General features: G+C 43.5%; 1 protein-coding gene across 1 annotated transcript; it reads left to right on the top strand.

Moving 5' to 3' along the window:
- Nucleotides 1-883: 883 nt before the first annotated feature.
- On the top strand, nucleotides 884-1,717 carry LOC308331704 (coiled-coil domain-containing protein 117-like; the record flags this gene model as incomplete). Its single annotated transcript, XM_080787196.1, has 1 exon — nucleotides 884-1,717. The coding sequence occupies one exon, from the start codon at nucleotides 884-886 to the stop codon at nucleotides 1,715-1,717; it is 834 nt and encodes a 277-aa protein (XP_080643322.1).
- Between the last annotated feature and the right edge of the window lie 13,283 nt (nucleotides 1,718-15,000).

Raw genomic sequence — 15,000 nt, 5'->3', positions numbered from 1 at the left:
TCTCTCTCTCTCTCTCTCTCTCTTTACGACGTGGAGGCAGATCCAGTAGAAATGTCTGTCTGTCTGTCTGTCTGTCTGTCTGTCTGTCTGTCTGTCTGTCTGTCTGTCTGTCTGTCTGTCTGTCTGTCTGTCTGTTATGGCCAAATAGACCATGGCTGCCAACAGTAGACCAAAATTACCTCTGCATATTTTTCAACTTTTTATATTTTTGGAAATATTTTACTTTAATATTTTACTTTCATTTCCTAAGGAAGTCAAAGGCAGTCATTTCCTAAGGAAGTCAAAGGCAGTCAGTTCAGGCAGTCACCTTGCCCAAATTTGGAGTCGTACGACAATATCATAGATACGTCATAGATCAATGACATCATAGGACTGACCTACTCTGACCTGAGATATCACAGGCGTGTTCTTTTGCAAGGTATTTGCAGCTTATAAGAGTGATGTAGCTGCATTTGAAAGTAGTTTCATTCAAGTCTTTGTTGCCTGTAGATGTTCATGTTGCAAACGCAGCGAAATGCCTGCTAATGAAAGTCAACAATAGACCAAACACACGTCAACATCACAAACATCAAGGGGCAGCTAGACCTATAGTGAGCTGCGGTGCGTGACGGCTATGTATTCATTCTCGTCCCTCCTCACCAGCCTTCCTGAAATGAGGATCGACCATGGTCCACCAAGCATCTCCAGCCAACAGCAGAATGGAGAACTTTCTAACACCAGCTGGGATAGGCAATGTCTTAGAAAGCATAGGAAGAGAGCTGGTGATGAAGTATGCAGTGCCAAAAGAAGGAGACTGATTACAGAGGTAGAATCCGACCTTCTGGATAACTCCACTGTGGCTACAGGTATGTATTCATTATCAGGCCTCGCCAAACGTCCTGACATGAGGATTGACCGTGGTCCACCAAGCCTCTCCACTGTCTCCAGCCAACAGCAGAGTGAAGCACTTTCTGACACAAGCTGGGAGAGGAGATGCCTTAGAAAGCATAGGAGGAGATCTGATGAAGACGGATGTGGTGCCAAAAAAAGGAGACTAATAGTAGAGGCAGAATCCAGCTTTCTGGAGAACTCCAGCTCTAGCCTTTGTGACGACTGGCCTCCAGGAAGAAGCTGTCCTTCTCCGTCTGCACAACCGTCCAGCCCTGCACTTCCACAAACCTGCCAAGGGCCTCAGGACATTCCCTTGCCTGAACCCTCATCCTCCGCTCTGACCCGTCCAGAGATGGAGGGCTCCTGCGTGGAGCTAGAAGCAGCTCAGAGACAACTTCGGGAGATTGGGAATATAATAACCGGGGAGGATGAGGATGAAGACCTGGATGATGAGCCATTTCCCAGGCTGGTGATATCAGAAGCCTTGAAGGAGAGGTTACAACGTGGGATCAGCGACTACCTCCCCCACACAGTGGCTCAGTCCGTGAGACATTCCTGCATGGAGTTGGTTGTTTGGAAGCCACCAGAGGAAGACTTGAAAAGGAGGACAAAAGACTCGCTGCTGCAAAGGCGGCATAAACGTCAGACGGCGTGCCAGCAGGCCCCATCTCTCAGTCCCTCTCCATCCCTTCAGAGTTCCCCCAACCCCGCAAACTGCTTGCCTGAACACACATACTCCCCTCTGTACCGTCCTGTGGCCAACAGCTCTGATGAGGCGGACATGGAAATAGACCACGGCTCCCTCGAAGGCCACAGCAAAGCAGAAGAGACTGCAGGTGTAGAGTAAAGGTATTAGGCTATAAATGACAGTCTCTGTTATGTTGGTCAAAAATATACTATATTTGCAAAAATATGTAGGCTATACATGGATATTTTATCTTTTGCAAATGTCTGGCTGTCTGTGTCCCTTTTGTCAGGATTGTTGTAGAGCTGCATATAATATGGAGCCGGTTGATCTATTTGCGCCTGATGCCATGACGAGTCGACGACACACTGAGGTTAGACAACACACTCCATATTTGTGCGTCACTGCATTGTGAAGCTGCTACCCTCCTCCGCTTATAAAATTACCGTTTCTTTTAGAGATTTGTCAAAGGAACCTCTCAGCAACTCTTCCTTTTCTTTAAATTGTTATTGTTTACCATTTGTCTCGTCTCAAGACTTGTTAGTTAAGTTTCCTGAACTGCACCATATAAATATACACTATGCACAAGTATCAAACATGCCTGGTGCCCAACACTGACTAAATGTCATCATGTAGTCTAACAGTACCACTAACTGTTAGGTCTGTGATTGATTGACTATTAATATATAGGAAAGAGTATATGTAAACATAGTATAGCCTACCGGTCGGTATTATGTACGGTATTAAAGAGACAAAAAAAAACTTTGCTTACAATACATGATCTTGTGGGCATTTGGTTTAATGATAGATCAAGGATCTAATTGTGCATATAGTTTGTAGGATAAAGTAGGCTTTTGAAAGTTATACTGATCCTTATGTTCATATCTTGCTGTGTAACTGTTGCTAGACTTTATGATGTGGATGCTCAGCAGTTATGTGTGCTCTGGAATGGGTCACCTGCAAGGCTGCAAGCCCTCAGTCAATTAGCTCCTCCATAAAGTTCTGGATAATTAGCGGCTGGACCAAACCATCAGTTAGTTGAGTTAAAGTAGGTTATATTTACAGTACCTCATGTTTAGTTTTTAGTTTTCGCTATTTCAGCTGTCTATAGTACGTTGGAAACAGCATGCATGTGTTTATTATTGTTTGTATTATTGCATTGTAGTTGCCAATGTGTGTCCAATACAGGATCCCAGATGTCAGGTTGAGCAGTTAGATTTTTATATCTTTATTTATTCATAATGTAAAAAAAAAAATCACACCTGTGTGAAGTGAGTGTGCTCATATCATCATACATCATTATACATCACATTCCGTGCTCAACCAATCAATCACTTTTGCTGTCTTCACTTTTCTGCCCTCACCTTTTCTACTTTGCTCAGCCAATCAAATCATCGCTATGGGGTGATCAGCCAATCGCATGCCATTGCTTGTGTTCACACAAACCCGAATGCTGGGCATACGAGGGGCCCTCAAACAAACATACACTGCTGACCCACTATCATTTCCATTGGGGTGCTTTTTACATGTGAATTATGCAGTGTGTGTGTGTGTGTGTGTGTGTGTGTGTGTGTGTGTGTGTGTGTGTGTGTGTGTGTGTGTGTGTGTGTGTGTGTGTGTGGAGCACACCCGTGGTCATAATGTAGTATTTTTTATATATCAAAGTCCCTAAAATTCAAATTTTAATTACTTCCTGACTGTAAACAAACATACTGTGCGAAGACATAGATAGCTATGCCTTTATGAATATAAATGAATCTTGATTTCGTTCACCTGTTTGATTCTCATACAGTATAGCTCCATATCGCACCATATTTTAATTGCTGCTATACGTTTAGCCAGTTCAAGATGACAGCCAAACTCAAACAGTACCAGTATCAACATATGTTTCCGAAAACATTGGAAGTGAGAAAGAAACAACGCTCCACACTCTCTTGCTCCCTTGGGCTGTGTGAGATGCAGGGCATTGCAGATAACGTTTTTGAAAATTTGCAGATACGATAATTATGTAACCAGATAAACCACATTTCATATACGATATGCATGTTAGTCAATAGAAATGTCAGTCTCTCAATCAATAGACTGGCCATATGTAGTCATCCACACGAAGCCATGCTGTCATTAGATCCCAAGTTGTTTGTTGCGCGCTCTCTCTCTCTCTCTCTCTCTCTCTTATCTCTCTCTCGGGCTTGGCATCATGAGAGCATGATGTGTTGGGTGGGCTTTTACAGGGGGCACTGGTTCATGCTGGCAGGCCTCTCCTCCACTTGGCAAGGTGAGCCAGGGGTAAGTTGGAACGGTAACCTGCGCCCGGTGCCAATGCCTGCAGGTTAGGCTGGCAACTGCATGAGTGCTCCAACGACCTGCCCCATCTGCTCAACAAGGGTAAGATGGACCACTCTCAAGTGCATCCAACCACCTGACCAGAGGATATAGCACACACACACAGACACGCACGCACTCATAGATATAGTGCAGGCATGCAAACCAGCCGCAACCTGCATGCATAATGCACACGTACCCTCATTCACTTCAACACGAGCATTGTGACACGCTTTCTGGCCACTCACCCAAGAAATCTAAAATCCACATACAGTGCTTATCCTGCTAGTTGCACACGGCCTGCTATTTACACACGGCAATACGCAAAATTCTTCATCACTCCACTGACTTAAGCCCTACTTTGTGTTGTGATTTTGGGTGACCATTTTATAAGGCCTCTAGAAGTTTCCATCTAAACCTTGGAGTGGTGGGTGAGGATTCGTCGAATCACAGGCGTGGAGAACATATGCCAACACAACGAAGTATTACACATATCTTCTGAAGTTTATTACACACACAGATAAATATATAGAGTAAGAACAGTGGATCTATGACGTCCCTATAGCAGATTATGGAAACAAAGATAAGAATCTTAGGGTAAGGGTCGCGGGGCAACAGCTCCACCAGAGTGCTCCAGACTTCCCTCTCAAGAACAACATTAGTGACTTCCTCCTGGGGGACTTTATTCTTTCGGTCATGACCCACACTTCATGACCACAGGTGAGAGTAGCAACGAAGATTGCTCGGAAGACAAAGAGCTTTGCCTTCTGCCTCAACTCTCTTTTCGCCAGTGCGGTACAGCGACTGCAATACCGCCCCTGCCGCTCCGATTCTCCGTCCCCCCCGTTTCACTCGTGAACAATATCAATATGCTTATGCAGATAAATGTTTTGTAACTGAGTCAGCTAGCTGAGGTCTTAAATCACTTTGTCTAACAATGAATTGTGACAATAGCCAGTAGATCTGCTCTTTTCGCTGTTTCATTCGCAGTTTCTTTCTTTTGTTTTGTTGAATTGTAAAAATTGTAAATTGTAAAAAAACACAGGTAAGTGATGTTAAACACTGTTTACATTTGGTGTATGGCAGACAACGCATCACATACTGTATGCAACAAAGAGGAAAATCATTTTCATGTGGTTTATTGTGTGGTGCATATAAGAGTATAGTGCTCATACACAGAACAGATGCTTTGATTGATCATAATGTGTGTGTATGTGCGTGCGTGCGTGCGTTGAAGGTAGGGTGAAATGGATGAATAAATAATGGATCTAATGTTAGATTTGCTCCAATCCCATGCAGTAGCCCCCCTGTGAGCTGACATGGGGAGGTAAATGCACGCATATTATCAGACCAGGCTAAATATATACATGCTGCACTTTCTCCACCCCCACTCATTCCATTACATCTCTCTCACGCCCTCACAGTGCTGCCTTCTCTCTCTCTCACACACACACGCGCACACGCACACGCACACGCACACACACACACACACACACACACACACACACACACACACACACACACACACGCGCACACACACACACACACACACACACACACACACACACACACACACACACACACACACACACGCACACGCACACGCACACGCACACGCACACACTTAAACACACCGTGGCATTTACTGTACGCAAACACATTATAGCAAGGGGGAGGGGGGGGGAGGCGGACGGATCACATCCCCCAATTTTTGTGGAACTAACAGGAGGCTACCGTATAACATCCCAGACAAGCAGTACAGTAACAGTATCTCCTGGCTCTCTGCGGTGGCGAGATAACGCCCGTGTCAAACATTACAAGCCGTGAGTCACAGAGGTCACAGCTCTCACCAGGAATAACAAAGAAAATGTATCTCTGGCTATATCAGCATGTCTTCCCCCTTCCTCTCCCTCCTCCTCCTCCATGCTTCTATTTCACCTCCCCAATTAGATTTTTCATTTTTTTCCCCATCTTCATCTTCTCCGTGACCTTTGAGAATGCATGCTGCGAGATGATTCCCATTCCATCAAACATTGTGTGTGTGTGTGTGTGTGTGTGTGTGTGTGTGTGTGTGTGTGTGTGTGTGTGTGTGTGTGTGTGTGTGTGTGTACTAGAAAAAAAAAAAAAGAACAAAAAGCAGAGGGGAGGAATCCCATTTTCCAACTGCCATTCCTGCATGCATGCTGTTGGCGGGAAAATTGCAGACATCACCGTGTTGGGGGGGACTGTGATAACAAATAGCTCAATCTGCACGCTGTCTTCATCTGCTATGCGTGCCACACACACACACACACACACACACACACACACGCACACGCACACGCACACACACACACACACACACACGCACACGCACGCACACACACACACGCGCACACACACACACACACACAACACACACACACACACACACACACACAGAATTATGATTAATGGTCGGGCCCATATCGGCTCATGCAATACGAGGTATAGCTTTAAAATGCTCACTCGCAGACTGTCGTACTGTATGTTTGACCTCTGAGAGGCAACAGGCACGGTTGTTTGACCTCTGAGACGCTACAGGCACGGTGTATGTTTGACCTCTGAGACGCTACAGACACGGTGTATGTTTGACCTCTGAGAGGCAACAGACATGTTTGACCTCTGAGACGCAAGTAAAAGTATCAATAGCCTACTGCAATATAGAAATACTCTTAAATGTCTGGAATTCAAAATATATTTGAGAAAAGTATTGGTATCAAAATGCACTTAAAATAGCCTATACAAGCTCACACAATGTGTCGCATCTCAAATGGCCGAAATGTACAGTATAGGCCTACAGTATATGGGGCTGAAGTGGTTAATGTAAGTTTTTTAAATACAAGTAGTGGAGTAAAAGTACAATATTTGGATCTGAGATGTACTGTAGTGGAGTAGAAGTAAAAGTATTGAAAATTGGATTTACTCAAGTAAAGTACAAATACCTACAGAAGTACAGTATTTAAATAAATGTACTTAGTTACTTTACACCACTGCACAGGTGAGATGATGGGGAGGTGGGGTTATGTTTTAACGACTAATCCAAATAGTGAAAACAAACGCACATCGCATCAAAAGGCTTAATTTGTGAACTTGATGTGAGCCGAATGTGAGTGTATTTTGGCTGAATGTTGGCAGAACATGCCCACTGTAGGGTAGCTTGGTTTCATCATGCGGTTAAGTGAGGGATCTCGCCCCGTGAAAAAAGAAAGGGTACTGATTTGATTTCTCCACATCACAGGGGCAAGGAGTTTATGGCTGGTGGTTCAGAAAATGGGCAAAAATTGGTTCTGAATGTGTTTTTAAATTGTTTGAGATATGGCACGGGGTGGTAAAAAAGAACATTGGCGCTCTTTCGCAGTTGGTTCATATAACTGATATGAATTCTGCACCTGGTGTGACGCAGCCTGTTCTCCAGTCTGCCGGTGGATGAAAGGGTAATAAAATTCTTCTAACAAGACTCTTTTATTGCCTTCCTGCTGTTTTCATCTCATTTCGGTCGCTTGCCTTGTGCTCCGCAATGGCCCCCGATTCAAATTCACCCAGTGGAGGAGGAAGAGAGAGAGAGACAGAGAGAGAGCAGTGGAGGAGGTAGAGAGAGAGAGAGACAGAGAGAGAGAGAGAGAGAGAGAGAGAGAGAGAGAGAGAGAGAGAGAGAGAGAGAGAGAGAGAGAGAGAGAGAGAGAGAGAGGGAGAGGGGGACAGACATTCAGGCTTTGGTGAAAAGGTCAGAGCTTTCATCTGCACACAAAGAAAGACCATATGTGCAAATATATGCATAACAAAGAAGCTGGGCAACTTGTCATCTTTGACAGTCGAGTGGAGGCTTGTAAACAACCTTCCAAGCTAGAAACAGTAACAACGTCAGAAAAAGACTATTACTTATTTTTTATATTATTTTCCCTTTTATTGATAGTGTACTGTATGGTGGAGACAGACAGGAAAGATGGATAGAGAGAGAAAGAGAGAGTGACACGCAGCAAAGATTGGGATTCGAACCCACGATGTGCTGTCAGGCTTTAGAGCCTATACAGTATGTGGTACGCGCCCTGGACCACTATAGACGAATCCACGGAGGGGTGCCGTGGGCACCGCCATTACTGAGGTGTAATCAGCGTTGATTATAGCTACACCTGGCCAACAGGACACTGCTCCAAGGATGCAATGTGAATCTGTGGATTCGTCTAGAGGGGAGCGGGCGACCCTAGTTCTTTTTTGTTGACAACCAATGTGTTTTTCACATTCTTGTTGTGATTCAGTTTGGCTGAATCGACAAGTAAAGTCTGTTACATAGTCAAACACGTAAACCCAATATATGTCATTGCATACGTCAAAAAGCAAATATAGCCATTTTACAAGATTACAACGTGACATAATGCAAAGTGTTGTGAAAAACATTTGTCTACTTTTTTGCAAAATGTTGGATGATAGGCTTTCTTGTGGTGGATTGCTACACCAGACAACACCAAAACATAAGCAATATCGTTTGTCCTTTTAGCTGAAGAGTGACGGAGAGACTCTACAGCGGAGACACTGATGGACATGAGGCTTTTATCACCCATCCATCTGTAGAGACAGGCTGCTATTAATACCTGCCTGTCTGTCGCATGCTATCATCTCCTTCCATCTCTCTCTGGTTCTACGTATGCGTGTGTACATTTTGTCTGTCTGACTGTCATGTCACTCTGTCACTATATGTCTTGTTTTGACTCGCGTCTAACACTGACCTGCACATCCTCTGTATAGCCATGATGTCATGACACCGTATAGGGAGACGGAACGGTTTGGAAAGGGCAGGCAGGCTGACAGAGACAGACACGCACGCACGCACGCACGCACGCACACACGCACACGCACGCACGCACGCACACACGCACACACGCACACACACACACACACACACACACACACACACACACACACACACACACACACACACACACACACACACACGTCACAAACACGGCAATCAGAACAGGGACATTTAACCAGTGTGGAGGTAATCTCCCATGAATATTCCATCTCGCCAGCCAGCATGCCTTTTTTAATTATCAGCCCTTCCCAGGACATGTGGGAGGTCCAGCCAGGTAAATTAAGCTCAGCAAACAATGTGTCTACAAGCCCACCAAATTGAACGTGTACTTTGTCCTGCTGTACACACACACACACACACACACACACACACACACACACACACACACACACACTCCCCATATAGTCTGTGTACAGTGCATGTGTGGAATCTGTATTAATGTATGTCTGTGGGGGCTAAGATGGAGAGAGATGGTTTGCATTATTGGTCTACAAAATACATATGCACGCATTAGATAAGATATGGGATACATGCATGCGCGCACACACGCACACGCATACACACACACACACACACACACACACACACACACACACACACACACACACACACACACACACACACACACACACACACACACACACACACGTCTGAACACACATTATTGCCATGGCTATGTATATTTCATACATATTAAGATCAGATATGGGCGTTGCCATAGCACCAGGTCAGCTCTGTAATAGATGCTGCCGGGCTCTGCCCTAACCACCGCAACACACACCAAACTCACCTCGTATTTGTCATAATCAAACCCAACACATCCATTGGCTGACGAAACTCAGCCAGTGAGTGGGCTGCCTGGTCTTTCTATGCCTGTGCATAGAAATGATGTGCTTCCTCTAACGTGACAAACACCTCATAATGAGGCAGTTGGCTAGAAGTCAAACCAGAGGTGACCTTGGACAGGTATATGTGACCCTTGTCATGGCTTAAAACAGCTATGTTGTGGCTCAGTGTTTCCACAAACTTTTCAGGTCGAGACCCAAAAGATTAGATGTTTGTCCAGAACCCAAACTAGTGAAAATAGCACATCTATAACATTATTATTATTATTATTATTATTATTATTATTATTATTATTATTATTATTTGTATGTATTTGTTATTCTGTTTGTTTTTTAAATGAATGAAATTATATATTATTTTAATTTAAAATAAAATAAAACTTCTGTCTCCATCTCAGTCTCGTCTTGGGTGGGTGAAAAGTGAGAGTTGCATGCACGCCCTTGCTGTGTCAGACCTGTTTTCTGTGAAAGCTACTGTAGTGTGAAAAACACATTCTAGCAGTGAAATTTGATATTAATGATTTGATATGCACAGCGAAATCAAACAAAAGAACACATGTTTTGGGGGAGTGGGTCTATAATACAATAACTATAGCACATCTGCAGTGGTCGAAGGTGGTCTCCCCACTCACCACTGAGACAATGTCAATAAAGTTATTCGAAGCAGACGGCACACTCTTTGCATTGTAGTTTGGACATTATACTGTAAGAGACAGAACAGATTAACAAAACTTTAATAAAGCGTTCTAAATTCAAAATTGAAGTTAACCCCCAATTATTTGTCATCCTCTCTCAGGTCTCTCTGCGTAGAGCTTGCACAGTTAGCCCTACTAATGGTGTGGTCTCTGCTGCTGTTCTAATCACAAGGACATCCACTGGCAGCTCTGTAGGGAGCTTCCTGCCTGCCTGGCAGTCTGGCTATTACCATAATCAGGCCACACAAGACAGGTATTTAATTAGCTGCAGGGGAAAGCACATAAATACACACAGGGCCTTGGCTAAAGCATCTCCGCTACGCTATAGGGACGACCCATGATGTTTTAATGGAGAGATTTACTACGCATGGCGCGCCATTTACACTAAATGGGGATTGTCTTCCTTGTTCCGCAAAGAACCAGCTCAATGGTTCTGTGAGGTATTTATGAGTTATGACAATATGTATTCAAAGTGGGCATGCTGATGTAAAATATTCATCTGTTTAATGAAGGCTTGGATGAGTAACTCAATTTGAACAGTGACGTTCCAACAGTAGCGGTCACGCCTGCTCTGTGCGTGAGGTCAGATTGAGTATTCTTTGGGGAATGAAAACAAAATAAAGGGAAATAGAATAGTAATAAGCTATTTCATCATTCATTTCAATTGGATTACAGATTTGGGTAATGGGAACATTTGTAGCTAAATACAATTTGCTGTCTCAGCTCTGACTGAGAATCTCAGCTATATAACCGGAGGAGGGATGAGTCCGGAGTGGCCATTAACAAAAATGTGTGGAAAGGCAAAACCCATGTGGGGGCTCTAACTCATTCATGTCTGTCTGGGTCTCTGGTGTAAATCCCTTTATTCACAGAAGGTCAAGCTGAAACCACCAGTGTTTTGTTTTACTCCAAACTAGTTTATAGTCCAACATATCACTGTCCCAAATTAATGTGCAAGCCTCATCCTTAAGCTCATCACTTTATTATCACCTTAAATGTAATTTAATAAAATATCAATATCAATCGTGCATCTGTTGTTTAACCACATGAACCCATACTATCCCTATTCTGGGGGGATCATTTGCCAAAAATAACAGATCTACAAGCGCTGCATAGTGTAGAGGGGAAAAAAAGAGCAAACAAAGTACAGAGCCGACCCTGGTAAAATAGGTAGAGCAGTGGTTCTCAAAGTGGCGTCCGGGGAGGGGCTTCCAGGTGACTTTGAGGCTCATTATTGCCTCTAACTGAATCAAAGTAGTAACTAGAAAGGTGCGCTCAATGGAGTGCAAACCTACATTCAGGACACCAAAACAAATAACGTTGTATACTGTATACTGCTGATTCGCAATCCACACACCACCTACTGCGTCTCTCCTCCCACAGCGGTGCACAACTACACTGATGAGGACTGACTGCGCGATGGGAAATTGGCAATTTTGTGGATCCACTGTGCACTTCACGCCAACTGGCCCAAAATAAGACCGCTGCGGTCTTGTTTGTCTACACAGTCCATTATGGCATTTCCTGGTTGTGTTTCATCACATAGGGGCGACAAACTCTGCCTAAACCTTGTCAAACCCATGTATTTCCCACAGACCTCCCCTCAAACAATGCATTATGCAATAATCTAGTCTCTCAGGTGATATACACTGGCCTCACACATCTGGTAACACCCAAAGAGACGATTGCCATTTAGGCTATAGCTCTCTCTGTGCGGTTGTAAATGTCTCCATTTAAACCAGAGCCTTCCTGTGTGTATTTATGTGCTTTCCCCTGCAGCTAATTAAATACCTGTCTTGTGTGGCCTGATTATGGTAATAGTCAGCTCCCTAGAGCTACCAGTGGATGTCCTTGTGATTAGAACTGCAGCAGGTTTTGGCGAGTACCTGAAAGGTGTGTGTGCGCGACTGCGCGTGTGTTTGTGTGTGTGTGTGTGTGTGTGTGTTGGGGGGGGGGGGGTCGTCAGAGTGTGACAGACTACAGAGTGTATCTATATGATTGAACCAAAATCAAGTTGGGCTGTGTTTTCTTTTTTGAACAGATTGAGCACCAAAGTAGACATTGAGTAAAAAAAAATCATACCCATGTGAAGTGAGGGCCGCTCTTATCATCATACATACATCATCATACATCACATTCCGTGCTCAGCCAATCAACTCATCACAAATGTCATTCCGGACAATCACTTTTGGCTGCAACGTTTGTGTTTACACAGACACCAAAAGCTGGGCATAGGAAGTGAGGGGCGCTCTTATTGTCAATTTGTCATACGTCATCATACATCACATTCTGTGCTCAGCCAATCAATTCATCTCAAATTTGGTACACACAAAAACACAAAGCTATAGGCATACTAGGGGCAGCCAATCAAATCATCTCAAATTTGGTACACACAAAAACACAAATGCCTACAGTACATTATAGGCCACGATTTACCACACTGAGCCCACAAAACAATCAATAATACATTTCTATCCCTTGAAATCTGCACTTAAACTTTGTTGCACGTCAGTCCTAGAGCGAAAATAGCCGATCTCACAGCTGGGTTAAGGTCAGGGTTAGACATTGTAGATATGCTATTTTTGCAGAATATTCACAGATATTTGCCTATGATGAATTTCATTCCCTCGTATTGTTAATTTGACAGCACAATATGCCTCATATCCCTCATGCACCCTCTGTACTAACCTCCATACACCCACAGGGGAGAGCAGGGAATGTGCGTGCGTGCGTGCGTACGTGCGTGGTCTCTCAGGTGATATACACTGGCCTCACACATCTGGTAACACCCAAAGACACGATTGCCATTTAGGCTATAGCTCTCTCTGTGCGGTTGTAAATGTCTCCATTTAAAAAAATGGTATTCACAAACTGATAGCTGAAGGTGCACGAGTTTGTATGCGAGAGCAACTTCTGGGAACTCAGATTAGTGCATGCTTGAGGGACAGGCAGAGATAGTAGATGAGTTATGCACAAATACCAAAATACCAAAATAAGGTAACCAATTAACCAATTGAACCCTTATAAGTCATAAAATGTGAACATTCTGCAAATAGACTCGCATCAGCTCACTATCCATGCCATGTTTCAGGCCGATATATAGACATACACTGCACGTGCACACATTAGAATATATCTGACTACACGTGTGACTACACATAATTTATTCATAAGTGTAAAAAATCATCTGCAATCGTCTGTTCAAAATGAACTCTCACTCACTCACTCACTCGTGAGTATGTATGTATGTGAGGACACTGGCAGGCTGCAGCGCATCCAGGACGCCTCCAGCAACAACAACACGCCATACAGCTTCAGCTTGTGTCCTTACAGGGAAAGCTGCTTATAGCTGATCTGCATATGACTCCACAGTGGTGGAAAGTAACTAAAAAGTACATTTACTTAAGTACTGTACTTAAGTACAATTTTGAGGTATTTGTACTTTAGGCTACTTGAGTATTTCCAATTTCCTACGCCACTACACTTCAGTGGCCAATATTGTACTTTCACTACACTACATTTATTTGAAACTTTGTTACTATATTGATTATTATTACAAAATTAAAATAACTTGAATGAATTCATAATTTGAGTAACATTTGAGTAACATTTATGCACATTTGAGTACATTTTCACCACTGGAAGTATCAGGACAACCAGGACTGACAGCAACAGCACACCATACAGCTTGTGTCAGTCAGTCACTATCAGTCACACCATCTGTGCTGCTTTACTGATCTGCATATGACTCAGAGATTGTACTGTGTGTGTGTGTGTGTGTGTGTGTGTGTGTGTGTGTGTGTGTGTGTGTGTGTGTGTGTGTGCGCTTGTTTGTGTGTGTGTGTGTGTGTGTGTGTGTGTGTGTGTGTGTGTGTGTGTGTGTGTGTGTGTGTGTGTGTGTGTGTGTGTGTGTGCAATTCTGCACGGGTATTAGAACATGAGTATCAGAACGTAATCTGCTTATAGTGTCACCTACATCGTTATGCATTGGTGTACTTAGCTAATGTGACTGTTACACTATACTGTAGCTGCCCCATTCGTTTGAGTACAGCGTATTTCTGTGCAAATGATTGAACACCATATGTGTGATAGAACGTGTGCTTTACCTTGCTCAGAGGCAGCCAGGCAGATGGTTGGTTGGTTTACACAAGCAAGGCTTCGTGACTCATGAGAGGAGTGACCTAAAAGGAAGCAGGAGAAAGATCAAAGTAATAGAAATTAGAGTTTCATAAAAAAACTAAAGGGTGGTTAAAAAAAAGGGACCACTTTCAAAAATAGCAGATCTACAGATTACGATGTGTTGTGAGCTTGTACATCTTCCATTTTTGCTACTACTAAAGAAAAGAAAAGAACACCAAACAAACAATAATACAAACTAATAATTGTTTGTAACGACATGCCCCAAATAGGGAGGCCAGTTAGTGATTAATGAATGCATGGTTGCAGAAATAGTGGCTATAAGTGTCAATCTAAAATGTGATTACTCTGCAAAAATAACTAAAACAAAACATCATGAAGGAAAACAACCTGCATTTTGGCAATAGCCATCCCCTGGAACCCCAAATGACACCCCTGAGAGAAATGATATTGCTCAATTTATTTATGTGCACAGTGTTAACCAGAAGTGAAGTGATGAAAAGCAGCGATAAACTGTGGTCGGTTTCCTCTAAACAATCTTGGGCAGTGGCAGATAGATAATAGGATCACACAGAGAGAGAGAGAGGGGGAGAGAGAAGAAAAGGAGAATCGAGA

The sequence above is a fragment of the Protomyctophum bolini genome (assembly GCF_963924005.1).
Source record: "Protomyctophum bolini genome assembly, chromosome: 17".
Classification (NCBI taxonomy): Eukaryota; Metazoa; Chordata; class Actinopteri; order Myctophiformes; family Myctophidae; genus Protomyctophum; species Protomyctophum bolini.
The sequence above is the reverse complement of the archived record's forward strand: the minus strand, read 5'-3'. Positions and strand labels throughout refer to the sequence as shown.